The following is a 16,130-nucleotide window of genomic DNA, read 5'->3' as shown; positions in this document are numbered from 1 at the left end:
AGTTGTCTCAGTTTTGGACAGCCCATACTGATAGTCATAGGTGGATTCATCACTGGCCATAGTAGTTGAAGTGGTAGGAGCTGTTCATGCAATACTGATAGTATGGGTTTTGGGTACTGACCATTGGAAGATGGTGGTGATGGTGGAGGGAGGAAAAATTTAATTTAAAAATTGGTTCATGAAGCAAAAATGTACTAGGAAAGTTGTGAACTCCATCCGTGCTGCCACAGGAAGCCAGTTAAGAGACTGAAGAAAAGGAATATTAGGAGTGAAAAGAGTAACAGAGAACACCAGCGTAGAGCAACTGCATTCTGGAGGTGCTGATAGCAGCTGAAGGAACTTCTGCCAGGACAGAGCCAAGATAGTCCAGCCAAAGACAACCAGTGGCCCAACAAGGAGTTGTGGGGTATACAAATGTAGCCCAAAAAAACGTAACACATGAAAGCAAATTGTTTCCTCACAGATGATGATTAAGAAAAACCGTGGACCTGGCAACACTGACTGAGATGGAAATGAAATCTGTGATGGCTGGAGATGTCGTGTAATGTGACAGGGCCTTAAGAAATACAGTGAAAAGAAAAACTCATTGACCCAAAGCTGAATCTTTGTATTTCCTGCCCTGTCCCTTTAATCAGTGCTATTCCTAGAAATATCATGAAATAGTTTTGACTACCTGCGGTGGCTTGGCACCCTGCCCAGGATTAGTTCCTGCCTTGTGCCCTGTGTTGGCTGGGATTGGCTCCAGCAGACCCCCCGTGACCCTGTGTTCGGATTCAGCGGGTTGGATAATGGATGGATGGATAGTTTTGACTAAAAACGGACATAAAGACAAATGAGCAAGTAGATAGATAGATAGATAGATAGATAGATAGATAGATAGATAGATAGATAGATAGATAGATACTTTATTAATCCCAAAGGGAAATTCACATACTCCAGCAGCAGCATACTGATAAAAAACAATATTAAATTAAAGAGTAATAAAAATGCAGTTAAAACAGACAATAACTTTGTATAATGTTAACGTTTACTCCCCCGGGTGGAACTGAAGAGTCTCATATTGTGTTGGAGGAACGATCTCCTCAGTCTGTCAGTGGAGCAGGACGGTGATGGCAGTCTGTCGCTGAAGCTGCTCCTCTGTCTGGAGATGATCCTGTTCAGTGGATGCAGTGGATTCTCCATGATTGACAGGAGCCTGCTGTGTTAAATTTAAGTGTTTAATTGTTTAATTTAATTGACCATTGGAAGATGGTGCTGATGGTGGAGGGAGGGAAAATTGAATGTAAATGATTGGTTCATGAAGCAAAAATGCACTAGGAAATTTCAGTAGATATCCAGAGGGTCATGCATTGACTTGTGTCAGTAAGTGTGGACTGATGCTGCATCCAGGATGGCTTCTGGCCTTCTGTCCAAAACTTCAGTGACCCCCACTGACTTTACTTGACCCTAAATAAGATAATCAGATTATAAACTGAATTGATGAATTATCGGTCCTGAATTCCCTCTTTGTAAACGTTTCCTTCATGTTTTTAAATAATGCCAGTTTTTTTTTTTTTTTAACATCCTGTTGTCTTTGTAGAGTTGGTGGTTCTCTCAAGTCTGGATGGACTTTCTTCCCACATTCCTGTTTGGTTGCCTGATGAATGTCATTGGGCCCAGTGGGATTGTGGGAGAGTGCGAGGATGTGTCCTGCAGTCGGCTGATGGCCAGTTAAGGGTTGATTCCTGTCTTTTGCCTGAACCTTCTGGGACAGACTGCAGTCCTTATGTCTTTACCACAGGCTTACTGAGTACTGAAAATGACCAAGATGGAAATGGATGGATGTCATTAACAGATGGGTCAGTCTGGAGCAATCCCCAAATACAGAAAGACACCTAGCCAGTCCAGGGTCTGCTTCAAACAGATTATTTGAACAGTTTATTGTTCAAAATCAAATAGACAAGGAAAGGTGAAAAAGAAGAATCTAAAACTACTATTAGTTATTTAGCAGATGTCTTTATCCAAGGTGACTTGCAAAGCAAGTTATAATACAAAAATGATTAGAAGAAGCAAGCATCAAGGCAACAGAGTGCAAGATAAAAATAAAACTGAGCAAAAGGCAGTACTACCACTATTACTACTACATAATTAAACTAGAATAAGACGATAATTAGTATCCAAAACTCTTTGACAGCACAAGGCTAGCTATTCTGTAGAAGAGAAACGGAGTAATTCAGAAAAGGTGCATTTTCAAAATGATTACATTTGGTGCATTTCGAACAGACAAAAGAAGATCATTCCACAGCTTTGGAACAAGAACAGAGAAGCATTGTCCAGTCTTGGTACGTCTGCCATGAGGAGGGACAGTCAGCAGACAGCTAGGGGCAGAACGGGGACTTCTTAAAGTGACATACAGAGAGACGAAAGATTGGAGTTATGGCGGAGCCACAGGAAGCCAGTTAAGGGACTGAAGAAAAGGAATATTAGGAGTGAAAAGAGTAACAGAGAACACCAGCGTAGAGCAACTGCATTCTGGAGGTGCTGATAGCAGCTGAAGGAACTTCTGCCAGGACAGAGCCAAGATAGTCCAGCCAAAGACAACCAGTGGCCCAACAAGGAGTTGTGGGGTATACAAATGTAGCCCAAAAAATGCAACCTGTGAAAGCCAATTGTTTCCTCACAGATGATGATTAAGAAAAACCGTGGACCTGGCAACACTGACTGAGATGGACATGAAATCTGTGATGGCTGGAGAAGTCGTGTAATGTGACAGGGCCTTAAGAACTAGAGTGAAAAGAAAAACTCATTGACCCAAAGCTGAGTCTTTGTATTTCCTGCCCTGTCCCTTTAATCAGTTCTATTCCTAGAAATATCATGAAATAGTTTTGACTAAAAACGGACATAAAGACAAATGAGCAAGTGTTTAATTGTGTTCAGTTGTAGACGTCTTTGGAATATTTATGTTTAATCAACCATTTTTCACCCACTGCTCCTTAGTAAGCTTTATGTGAGTACAGCAGATGAACATATTTCTGAAAATTTCTGGATTGGTTCCTGCCTTGTGCCCTGTGTTGGCTGGGATTGGCTCCAGCAGACCCCCGTGACCCTGTATTCGGATTCAGCGGGTTAGACAATGGATGGATGGATGGAGATGTATTTCATTTTCAAAAAGTGTCTTGCATACGTACAGATAGTAGAAATCTCTTTAATAAAAGATATTGTGCAGCTGACTTTCTCAGCAGCCTCCACTCTTAGCCTTGCCTAATTTAGTATTAACAGTGATCGGACCTGCGCCATCATTTTGTCAAGCCATAAATTCAGCGCAGAGTACAACTCACTTTCGAAAAAGAATTTGGAAAGAATGTTAACCATTTTACTTTTCAGCAAAAGGATGGCTCATCATTTTCTCAACTTTGTTTCACTTTTTATGTTTTTTCTCTAAGGTGTTAAAGAGAAGCAAAAGCAGGCAAAGTGGCAAGTAAATTAAACCAGAAGTCCAGTTGAGCTCCAATTAACAAACAGCAGCCTCCTCTCATGCAGGACCTCGGGACTTAAAGCCACTGGCATAGGAAGCTGCATACACTTTGACTTTCACATTCTACCATTTGTCCATTATTTTAATTTTATAACTTATTTCTAATGTTTTTGTTGCACAGTAAATCTATAAGCTATGGTGGACACCATAATTGTGTAAATCTGTTGCTCAGGATGCATTCATTGAGCTAAACCTGCACATTAGCCAGGTACGGAAATCTGCATCTTTAGGGTCCAATTCAGTTGCATCCATATGTCATTCTTTCTTTAGCTCCGACTTAATTCTTCTGCCACATAGAACGTATGAATTAAATTGGTGTCTTCTTCAGCATTATTTTATAGTTTGCAGAACAATTGTATTCTCATGAAAAGGCTAAAAAAGCTAATTATCTCATCAACATGTACTCTATGTAGCTAATGAAATTTCACAGTGGCTATAAAATCCATACTATATATAAATATACTGTAGTAGTATACATATGTAAATATAGAGTGCCCTCCATAATGTTTGGGGCAACGAATGCCTATCAGATTTAAATCCAATTGAGCAGGCCTACCAGAGGCTGAAGAGAAAACGTATCGGACAAACCCAAACATAAGGGTGCCCTGAAATGGGGAACCATGTAGAAAAAGTGCTGTCATGTCTACATGGTGTGACATGGTTTGACATTTTATACTGTGGCATAGAGGGGGAAATAAAGAAAAATGTGTCCCAAACATTACAGTGGGCACAGTGTGTGTATATGTATATACACACATATGCGCCTCGGATTCCCACAGGGCTGTATGGGACTTGCTAAATTGTCTCCTCAGCCCTGCTGGGTTCCATGGATGCCGTCAGGGGGAGCTGCAGAGCCCTACTTTGGGCTTCCACCACACCTGGGAGTAATTCCAGAACATCCCACAAGCCACCTGGAATACTCCCTGGTGCAGCTTAAAATGGAGCAAGAAGAAGAAGGAGCAAGAAGAAGAAGAAGAAGAAGGAACAAGAAGAAGAAGAGACAGTGTAGTGTGCCTGAAAATAGCAGAGCCAATACAAAGAAACAATGCCAGTGTTCAAGGCCTTAGTACTACAGCGGAGCAGCAAGCCTGTTGTGGTGGCAACCCTAGCATGTAGTGGTGAACACCAATGTAATGGATGCTGTCATGATGGAGAAAGAGGCTTTCCATGCCAAGTTAGCAGAACTGTCTCCAGATACAACTAGGAAATATGGGAGGTATCAGCAGACTGAAAATGTACCGCTGAGATGGACGTAAGGTCCATGTAGGGTGAATTTGGTGAGGATCTGGAAAATGACCTTCAGATTACTTTGAAGAGACAGTGTCCTGACTGTTCTCAGCAAGGGTGGGAAAATATTCACCTCCACTGTAGATATTGTCAAGAGGGGAGAAGAGCTCTTCCTATTCCTGAAGGATTTACCCTCTTCTGATGGAGGCAGTGCCAGTATGGGTTGAGATCGGGACAATTCCTGTGGCTGACATTACTGCTGTGCTTTGAAACTCCATAGTGGCAGGATCACAGGAATTAAAGAGATTGGGTTGCAAATGCTGATGTCATTGTATCCTGCAAGCATACCTTGGTTAAAGCATACCTATTCAGTGTTGCATGGAAGGCATAGTCAGTAACTGGGAACTAGTAGAGATTAGCAACATTTTTACAAAGGTGGATGTTCTATTTGTTAAAGGCTCACACTCCACACTCCAAAAGTTCTGGGTTGGCGATCAAAGGAGGAATGCAAGGAGCCAAAATAAGATCCTTGCGTAGCATAAAGAAGGAGATCAGCAAAATGGAGTAGCCTTGGACCAGGGAGATTGCTTCTCCAGATCGAGACAAGCCAGTTCAGGTGGGTTTGACATGAGGTGTGAATGCCCCTCGGCACCTCCTACAGGGTCCAACCCCTTGAGAGAATATGTAAGACACACTGGAGCAATCAGGGACCATCTGGGAGTTCCCAGGCTACGCTACTCCTGAGGTAACCTCATGGCTGTTGAATTCATTTCCAACAACTTGATGCTTCAGACACCAGCTGCTCCAGTTAGTTGCTCTTCTTATTGATTCGGCGGCTCGGTCTCAAGTGGATTTACTTCACAAGTCTTTGTGCGAGTTGCTCATTCAATCTTTATTTAGCCTTGTGTCTTCATAGAATTTGCATAGGTAACTTGTTTTCTGAAACTGCACAGCTCTTGATCAATGTTGTTTGAAACATCACAGAAAAATATTACTCTTCAAATTCTTATATGAATTGCAAACCAGTGATTCTGTTTGAATGAGCCATGTTCAAAAGAAAATATTTTAAAATAAAGGATTACCAATTATCATCCAATATTACAGGGAAAAAAAAGGACTTGGTGTTTTTGTATGCATTGAAAATTATTTTCAAGACTTCTTTCCTTGGATGGCTCTCCTTTACTTTGCGGTCATAGCTTGCCTTTCAAAGCTATGGTTTGGTTTAAAACTCTTCTACACACAAGTCATTTCACAGGCTGCTTTGTGGGGCCAACAGAAGGTGTCATGAGGCTGTTGTCTCACAATGCCAAAATGCTAAAATTAGAATAGAGCCACATTAAAAAGTAAACTTTATCTTTTATTCATCATAGGAGTGTGTGGGTGGCTATTCTGTACTCAGCGGTCAGAGCAGTAGTTGCTTCTGGATTTAATTAGCACATAAAAGCCACAAATGTAAAAAAAAAAAAAGGGACAGAAAGAGAAGCGTCAAGGATGACAAATAAACCAAAAAAAGACAAAAAATAAAATTATAGATCTCAAAAGCTCAAAAATAAAACTCATTCTACTCAAACCTTTCATTTTGAAACAAAAACAAAGAAGACATTCAGCAATCTTTACAATATCTTGTTTTGTTTTATTGCTATTTACGAAACAAGGGGTTGCAGAGGAAGGAGAAAAATAAAATGGCAATGTTAAGCCTACTCCCAGGTACTTGTAAGTACATGTGAAAATCTGCATTATTTACATCAAAAAGCAAAAAAGCATCCTTTTATATATATATATATATAAAAAAACAGCAGCAAAATAAATTGGAGCTGCAAGTGCAAAGAAATTAATCGTCACTCGGTCGCCAAAGCCACATCTCTTGCGTACAAACACAATGAATTGTCGTCCATAACAAAATCTCACACTTGCAAACGCTGTCAACACATCTCCTTGGTAAGATTTTACACTCATACAGGTTATAAACAATAAAAAAAACAAACAAGAAGAAATATATATATATATATATATATATATATATATATATATTGAAAAAAAGTGGTTTCTTTGTATTAAAACACAAAAGGCAGCCTATGACACCCCCTCTCTCTCTCTCTCTCTCTTTCAGAACATTATCTTTAATTAGATGTTATAATTTATATTGTTTATGGCTACAATGTACAACATTCTAAAGAGGGGCACTTCTGTGGCATGCGCTAGAAACCGGCCCACCCACACCTCAAACTTGTGCACGTGCTGAGCTGTGCATTGAGCAGACCGATGCTGCTGTGTTGTGCGAACTCGGCTAGCAGGCCTGCGATTGTCGGTGAGCTACCTTCTTCTACGTTGTCATTAAAAGTTAACATTGCAAATTTAATAACACGCCTGGGCCAAATTAAAGAATTCAGAAATGAGTTTTGAAATGCAACACATGCAAGATGGTTTTTCAAAATGCAGATTGGTTGCGCCAAGTGAATGATCAGCCTCCAATGTTACGAAATGCATTAGAATGACAGATAATGGACTGAGAGGTTTTTTTTTGCTAGTGATTACTTTATGAAAATGGAAAGCCTGACGCGAGTAACTGATTCAGGCACGGCTCACTCTACTGTAGGCTTTCCTCCCAGAGTTTATTTGTGTGTACATCAGAACAGTTTAAACGTGCTACTGTTGGCCCCCCATGCACAGGAGCAAACTTGGGAGTCTACACATACGGGGGTTCAAGCTTAGCTGGAAACAACACTCTGTCAAATTACGTCAAGTTGTAATTGAATTTAGAAATCACTCAAACGTCATTTAAAGAGGAAAAGGCAGCACACTTTCCGAGAGTCAGTTCATGAAAATACATAAATGCTTGTTAAGAGGAGGCCAAGTCTGAAAGCCACGATATTATAAAGTAAAAATATATATATATATTATAATACAATCAATACAAAATTTCATATCTGACAATTGTGAGCATTGTAACGTAATATACATAAGAGCAATAGAAAGGCATAGGGAAGAAACACACCCCTTAATCCTTTGAGGCTTCCAAGAACTAAATCCAAATCTGCCACTGCGGAGCCAAGCCCTGTATAAATAAACACAGTTTTATCTTTAAGACCATAGCTTTAATGGTGGAAGCTGGGGCTGTGGCCAGAGTAGGCAAAAAAAAAAAAAAGATTACAATAAACCATTCGTTAGAGGGAGCATGACTGGCTTACCATAAAGTCCTGGCAGGAGGAGAAAGAGACAGAACACGTGAGGCTATAAGTGAGCACCACAGACCAGCCACATCTATAAATAACAAAAGAGCATCGGGGAACAGGCGGCGAGCCACCAGAAGCACCACATCCACACAATGTCTGCTTTCCAGATTTCTTGTGCGACTGTGTGGTTGTGCAGTTTCCTGCCAAATCTACCTGATCTGCAACGACAGATATTCTGAGGAGCAGTGTTGGCGTGTGGACCACATAAGCTCACGGGCACATACACAATAAAAAAAACCATCAAACGCAAACTAAATACAACCACGCGCTTTAATCCATAGAACAGCTGGAGGTGTGAGTGTGTGTGTGTGTGTGTGTGTGAGAGAGAGAGGACACACGACTCCATCTACTGCACACTGAGCTAAAGTGTGCGAGTACACAAGCGGCCACCGCTGAATCGATAAGGATTTAATCGCCAGTTTCATATGCCCATGCAATCGTTAGACGTTTCATTATTTAGCAAATTAGTGACAATATTTTAAAACGGCATTTCTTTCAATTACAAAGAAATCATCCTCAATATGAAAGGTGGTGTATGTTTGGTAAAAATGTGAGTAATTGAAATTCTATTTTTTTTTTTTTTCAAAAAAGTACTCTTTGCACCAGTTAAAATAACTAAGAGTATGTGCAGACCTTTGGGCGATGTTACACCTTGGCAGAACCTCTTTAAAGTACTATGCTGGTTTTGGATGATTATTTGATATTTCAAGGAATTACAAACACAAAAACAAAACTGTACAAAGTACAAAAAAAATGCAAATACAGCGTTGACTTCATATGTAAAATTATAAACAGTTATTTCTTTTTATTATTAATCTATGCTTAAGAGCAGTGTGTGTGTGTGTAGGCAGTTTCGGTATCAGTTACAGACATTTCTTTGCATACTAACTGATTTTTTTCTAACATTATTCAAACTGTATCATTTACAAAATGTACACATGATAGCTTTTCTAAATGTAACAAAACCAAAACAAAAAAAAAGTTATGATTCAAGAGTGTCAGCCAGTAAACAAAATGGACATTTTTAAACGAACTGAGGTATGTGACAGGCAGGTTGCCACCATGAAGTATTCTTTAAAAACTTAATTGAAAAATTGAAAGGGAAAACACATGACTATTAAATTCAGGTTATGGTGTGCACAGAAAACCGAGTGGGGATAGCAGAGTAACAGTAGCCTGAGGAGGTCGAGCACTGGGCGAAAACGAGTTTACATGTTTAGTGCAGACAAAGTCGGAATGACGGCCTTAGAAGGCAAATCAGTATCGTTCAGCAAGAAAGGCGGCGATGACCAAAAGTCGGGAAAAGACCTAAAATGATAAGAAGCTGTGAACCCAACAGAAATCCAAAAAAAAAAAAAAGGAGAGACCAAGTAATTATCTCACAGAGACAGCCACTTAACCAGCATACAGTAAGTCAGTTTGATGACGTTTATCCAGCAGAGGAATATCTTGGATTTTGAGATACAAGCTTTTTGTCATTAAATTTTGTATTAGTCTAGTAAGGTGTCAAGATTTCGGCTGCCAGTAGTAGAATAGTTAAATATTAACATTAAAACAAAATAGCATCCTTTAAAATTAAATAAAATTAAATTAAAAAGAAACAGCTTACGTTCATAGAAAACAGAACAGAGAAATTAAAAAAACAAAAAAACAAAAAAAACAATGCTAAAAGAACACAAAAATCAAATGAAGATGTCAAGGGGCATGCAGAGAACACAGTGAGGCTTGCTAGCATCGGACAGAACATTTGTTTGGATGCACAATCAGACAACTCCCGTGATGAAACTTGTGTCTAGATGCACGATGAGCATGCGCAGGAATGACATCTCCTTCCTTGTATTCTCAAAAATGATGCGCGGGTCGTCCGACTGGCAGCGCAGGCAGTTGGGAGCCATCACCATGGCCAAGTTGTTGACATCCATCTTGGTTTTGCTCACATTTACTGGTTGTGCGAAAATCTGAAGGCAGACAGAAAACACAAGTCATTAAAAACGAGTTAGGGTGCTGTGTTTGAACGCAAAACTCGTTATACGTTATTCCTTTTGAACCAAACAAACTCGATGGACTGAAGGAATGGCTGCTCTTGCTTGCGCCCATTTGAATGTGTGATCAAACGCACGTTCAGCGATGCTGCAGTGACCCAAGGCGGCCCATCACTATGGTTATGAATGCTGTGTGCACATTGGTACAGCCAATTTAATAACGTGCTGCATTTTACTGTTTGACACAGTTGTCTGATGTTGTTACATTTATTTAATTCTAAAAAGTCACGCATGCACATAAATGCCTTCAAACAAGTCAATAACATTCACTTTCTTGGAGGCGTCCTGCTGTTACATAAACAGCACATTCTAATGGAGCTCTGGCCTGCTTCATCTTCTACACACATGCTTTTCTGACGCAGGCAGCGTTCAGCATATTTGATGTCAAATATGGAGGTCCCGTTTGAACATTGAACAGTCTAGTGAGGTGTAATGAAATAATAATGTTAGTGTTCTGCCCAGCTGTATGGCCTCAAGTCAAAGTTGCCTGCATCTTTCTAGTCTTGCACCTTTGACTTCCACATCCTCTAAAACACTTTGTAATGAAAAGCTCACCATTAATAAAATGTGCTGTAATCATTACTAATTCCTTTGCTGTCACACATCTGCTTCAGATGGCAGGACCTTTCCCCAGCTAAGCAAGCACAAGAATAAAACACACACACTTTGGCTGTAAATGACATAAACAAACAAGAGTTTCGGTTTACCTGTAAGAAATGGATGAGGTAGCAGAGGACTAGCCGATTCAACTCTGGCAGGGCCTGCACCACATCGATGGCAGCCTCTGGGTTTTCATAGTTGCTGATGCACTGCTTGTAAAAGTTTTGAGGAATCAGAGGTTCTTCAAGCTCGCGGTACCACAGTTTCAACAGGGAGGCTAGAGAATACATGTAAAATAAATAAATAAATAAATAAATACTGTCACACAACTCAAAAAGGGGTCTATAGCCGGTCAAGCTTATTTACTAAAGAGCTTAGATACCTGTGTGCTATGAGTTAATCTTCCTGGGGGCTTTTTAATTATTAAGAGGGCCACACAGTGTTACAACTTTACCATAGCCATTGTAATTAAGTTAGTAAATATAGACAGGCCGACTTTAGTTTCCTGTCAAAGACGAGTTTTACAACAGCTAAGTACAAGGTGATCACATTAGGGGTCTGATTTGATAAATGTACCAGGTTATGCAGGGACTAAAATGAATGTCATAACTGAGTTATAGCTTAGACAATTAAAACAATTGGCATTCTTATAATAACAGCACAAGTAGCTGTGGCATATGGCCGGTCGTTCATCCCAGTCAATAACCCCAGGCTGCCAGATGGAGCCCTCCTTGCAGCATAGAGGTGCCCCGAATGCCAGCAGGGAATTATGGACAATGAAGTTTTTATCCACAGCCCTGCTGGATACCACGGGGACTGCTAGAAGGTGCTGCAGGGAGGAACGATTGTTTTCCCTACAACCCGGAAGTGCGTCCTAGTCACATGGACAGAAGAAATGACGTGCTTCCGGGTTGAAGAAAAGGAGTTTTTTTTATCTGGCCCAGAAGTGTTACCAGTCACGTGAACAGAGAGAGAGAGAGAGAGAGAAACACTTCCAGTTCAAGGACTATAAAAAGGACTGTGGGAGATCCCAGGGTTGAGCTGAGTCGGGAGGAAGGGTGGCAACGTGTCTGGGAGTGGAGGATTGTTTATTGTATTGATTATTGATTGTGGTTACTGAGTATAGTGGATTGGAGGGCTCTTTGTGCACTATTGAGTTCAAATAAATTAATAATTTGGACTTTTATCTGGCGTCTGATCTGAGGGTTCAAGGGGATGACAGCACCCCCTATCTGTCACATAGCAAAAACAATATAAACTACAGCCACTCAATTGATGTTCTACACAGAAGGAAGAAGAAGAATAATATCATATTTTCTGTTTGTCTAAGCTAGAAAATATTTATAGTATATAAAATTCTATTGTTGTGACAGAAGTATTCACAAATCTTCAAAATTCTTTATTTCCATGATCATATCTTATAACTTAACACTGATCAGTTTAAACACAAAATGGCCTAAATGAGGCCTAATCTGTATGCACATTTTATAAGAACATTGCTCAGACACTGTGAATGCTAAAATCCTACAACTGGCAAGAGGATGAACGTATTATTATGTAACGGATTCAATTTGCATCTTCTTGGTTATGCATCAAAGAACAAAATAGGAAATATATCTCAAGAAGTAAAATTTACATCTAGAAGGGAATGCACAGCTCCTCAGCACAACCAGTAACTTCATCTTTTAAACACATATTGTAAGCTAACCACTTTGTACATGGCTGACTGATTAAGCCAGCAGCCGTACCACATGCACTTCAGAACAGGTCATCCACCTGAAGCTAAGCATGTTCAGGCCCGGCCAGTACTTGGGTGGGAGACCATTTAGGAAAAGCATGGGTTGCTGCTGGAAGAAGTGCTGGTGAGGTCAGCAAGGGACGCTTTACCTTGTAGTGTGAATACTGAATCCAATGCCCCAGGACAATGATGAGGACATTGTGCTGTAAAAATGGTGCCATCCTTTGGATGAGACACAACACTGAGGTCCTGACTCTCTGTGCTCATAAAAGATCCGTGGACATTCTTCATAAAGAGTAGGGTGTATCCTGATGTCCTGGTTGAATTGCCTACCGCAGCCAAGTCATTCTGGCCCCCTAATCATCCCCTAACCATCTCTCACCCCTTCACCGCCTAACTGCTGATGTGTGATGTGCATATGGGTACAATAATGGCTGCTACTGCATCACCCAGGTGGATGCTGCACATTAGTTGTGGTTGAAGTGGCTCCACACTCACAATGAGCACTTTTGAGTAGTAAGAAAAGGACTATATAATGTAAAGAATTCTTGTTTCATACTTCTCTCACCATTTGAACAGCCTACACTGTTGACACCTAGCAGAAGATATTAACAGACTCATGTGGTTTTTACCAAACGCTGGTCCACTCAATAGAATGAATCTGGGATTCACCAGACCAGCAGATATGAATGTTCTTTAGCTCACTTCAATGTCTCGGGCTGGAGAGAAGCTTGGTCCACCATTCATAAAAAGGTTGTGCGTTGGACTAGTCCTACTTCAGTAATAATTTACTCAGCTGTTACTTGTCTGCCTGTAGCCCATCTGTCACCCTGCACAATTCCTTTCATTCTCTGTCAGCTTGTTTAATCCAAAGTCTGTTTTTGACCACTAGACAGCTGTTGGATTTGTTTTTGTTCTTTATTTCGCCTTATATAATTTCTCGTATTAGGAATTTGTTAGTTTTCGCATAACCCTTGGGGTCAGAGCACAGGGTCAGCCATTGTACAGCACCCCTGGGTCAATTGAAGGTAAAGGGCCTTGCTCAAGGGCCCAGCAGAGTAGGATCTCTTTTGGCAGTGACGGGGATTCGAACCGGCAACCTTCAGGATACCAGCGCAGATCCTTAGCCTCAGAGCCACCACTCCACCCCAATTGGGTCCATTCTCAATATACCCATGACAAAGTAGTGCATAAATGCCCCTGAAAAGTTGCTGCTCCTTATACCCTTATGAAGATCCATCTGGTGCCCAGGGTGCATAAGATTCATTAAACAAAAACCTGAAAATCTTTAGGCTGTTCCCACTCTGACCAAAACACATGCTTAATCTATTGCTTTCCGCTTTAAACAGCATGGTCAGCATATATACTGCTGTCACTGATTATGTTGGAAGGGTAGGTGCCCCAAAATAAAGTGGTCATTCAGTATGTGCCAGGTGCATGCTAGTATTTTTTATTGCCCAAATAAAAAGACCCCACGCTTAACGGCTCCAAAGCCCAGCTGTAGAGTTGCTCACTTTCAAGCTGAACACCCATAATGTTATAAAGTATATTTCTAAACTACAGTATGCACAATAAAGAGTGACCTTGTTAAAAGATGATGACATGTTCATTATTAAAGTATAGTTTGATATTCATATACAAAGGTTGTGTTGTTCATGACAAGCATTTCAGTAGGTTACAGATAGTTCTATTTATTTTTGTGGAGTGCTTTTCACTAAGTACAGGCTCAGTGTTGGCACATATTTACCACTACTAAACTATACAATATTTACAGTACATACATAAAAAACATGTTCAAATTTTATCAGCTCAGTCACAATTAAGACATCTTTTTTCATTCTTATTCATCTAATTTAGCAGATTACAATGTAGCCTAAATTAGAAACGTGTATTCATACTTCTTAGAAAATGATGAATAAAAAACATAAACATACAGTGCATCCAGAAAGTATTCGCAGCGCATCACTTTGTACACATATTGTTATGTTACAGCCTTATTCCAAAATGGATTAAATTCATTTTTTTCCTCAGAATTCTACACACAACACCCCAGAATGACAACATGAAAAAAGTTTACTTGAGGTTTTTGCAAATTTATTAAAAATAAAAAAACTGACAAATCACATGTACATAAGTATTCACAGCCTTTGCTCAATACTTTGTCGATGCACCTTTGGCAGCAATTACAGCTTCAAGTCTTTTTGAATATGATGCCACAAGCTTGGCACACCTATCCTTGGCCAGTTTCGCCCATTCCTCTTTGCAGCACCTCTCAGGCTCCATCAGGTTGGATGGGAAGCGTTGGTGCACAGCCATTTTAAGATCTCTCCAGAGATGTTCAATCGGATACAAGTCTGGGCTCTGGCTGGGCCATTCGAGAACATTCACAGAGTTGTCCTGAAGCCACTCCTTTGATATCTTGGCTGTGTGTTAGGGTCGTTGTCCTGCAGAAAGATGAACCGTCACCCCAGTCTGAGGTCAAGAGCGCTCTGGAGCAGGTTTTCATCCAGGATGTCTCTGTACATTGCTGCAGTCATCTTTCCCTTTATTCTGACTAGTCTCCCAGTTCCTGCCGCTGAAAAACATCCCCACAGCATGATGCTACCACCACCATGCTTCACTGTAGGGATGGTATTGGCCTGGTGATGAGCGGTGCCTGGTTTCCTCCAAGCGTGGCGCCTGGCATTCACACCAAAGAGTTCAATCTTTGTCTCATCAGACCAGAGAATTTTGTTTCTCATGGTCTGAGAGTCCTTCAGGTACCTTTTGGCAAACTTCATGCGGGTTGCCATGTGCCTTTTACTAAGGAGTGGCTTCTGTCTGGCCACTTTACCATACAAGCCTGATTGGTGGATTGCTACAGAGATCGTTGTCCTTCTGAAAGATTTTCCTCTCTCCATAGAGGACCTCTGGAGCTCTGACAGAGTGACCACCGGGTTCTTGGTCACCTCCCTGACTAAGGCCCTTCTCCCCCGATCGCTCAGTTTAGATGGCCAGTCAGCTCTAGGAAGAGTCCTGGTGGTTTCGAACTTCTTCCACTTACGAATGATGGAGGTCACTGTGCTCATTGGGACCTTCAGATTTGTGCCTTGAGACAATCCTGTCTCGGAGGTCTACAGATAATTCCTTTGACTTCATGCTTGGTTTGTGCTCTGACATAAACTGTCAACTGTGGGACCTTATATAGACAGGTGTGTGCCTTTCCAAATCATGTCCAATCAACTGAATTTACCACAGGTGGACTCCAATTAAGCTGCAGAAACATCTCAAGGATGATCAGGGGAAACAGGATGCACCTGAGCTCAATTTTGAGCTTCATGGCCAAGGCTGTGAATACTTATGTACATGTGCTTTCTCAATTTTTTTATTTTTAATAAATTTGCAAAAATCTCAAGTAAACTTTTTTCATGTTGTCATTATGGGGTGTTGTGTGTAGAATTCTGAGGAAAAAAATGAATTTAATCCATTTTGGAATAAGGCTGTGACATAACAAAATGTGGAAAAAGTGATGCGCTGTGAATACTTTCCAGATGCACTGTATATTGTTCTAGCTTTTTTAAAATTTTGCTGACTCAAATAAACATTTTTTTCCCCATGTACTCTCTATATTCAGTCAACCTGCAGACATCAATATAATGTGCTCTGGTAAGCTGGTGCAGTGCTCAATGATGCTGCCTCACGGGTCCAGCTTCCCGGGTATTTCCATGTGGAGTTTGCATGTTCTCTCCGTCTGCATGGATTTTTTGCAGGTATTCTTCTTCCACCCACATCCCAAA

The 16,130-nt window shown here is 40.7% G+C and overlaps 1 protein-coding gene across 1 annotated transcript in view; it reads right to left on the bottom strand.

Moving 5' to 3' along the window:
* Positions 1-6,625: 6,625 nt before the first annotated feature.
* arhgap46b (Rho GTPase activating protein 46b) overlaps positions 6,626-16,130 on the bottom strand; it is a 181,110-nt gene continuing 171,605 nt past the window's right edge. Inside the window, exons 9-10 of the mRNA XM_039776576.1 lie at positions 10,724-10,893; positions 6,626-9,932 (exon numbers count right to left, since the gene is read on the bottom strand). Coding sequence (XP_039632510.1) covers positions 9,738-9,932; positions 10,724-10,893 — 365 coding nt within the window. The 3' untranslated portion in view covers positions 6,626-9,737. The remainder of the gene's footprint in view (positions 9,933-10,723; positions 10,894-16,130) is intronic.

The sequence above is a fragment of the Polypterus senegalus genome, chromosome 14, assembly GCF_016835505.1.
Source record: "Polypterus senegalus isolate Bchr_013 chromosome 14, ASM1683550v1, whole genome shotgun sequence".
Classification (NCBI taxonomy): domain Eukaryota; kingdom Metazoa; phylum Chordata; class Cladistia; order Polypteriformes; family Polypteridae; genus Polypterus; species Polypterus senegalus.
Note: the sequence above shows the minus strand (reverse complement) of the source record. Positions and strands in the feature narration are given on the sequence as shown.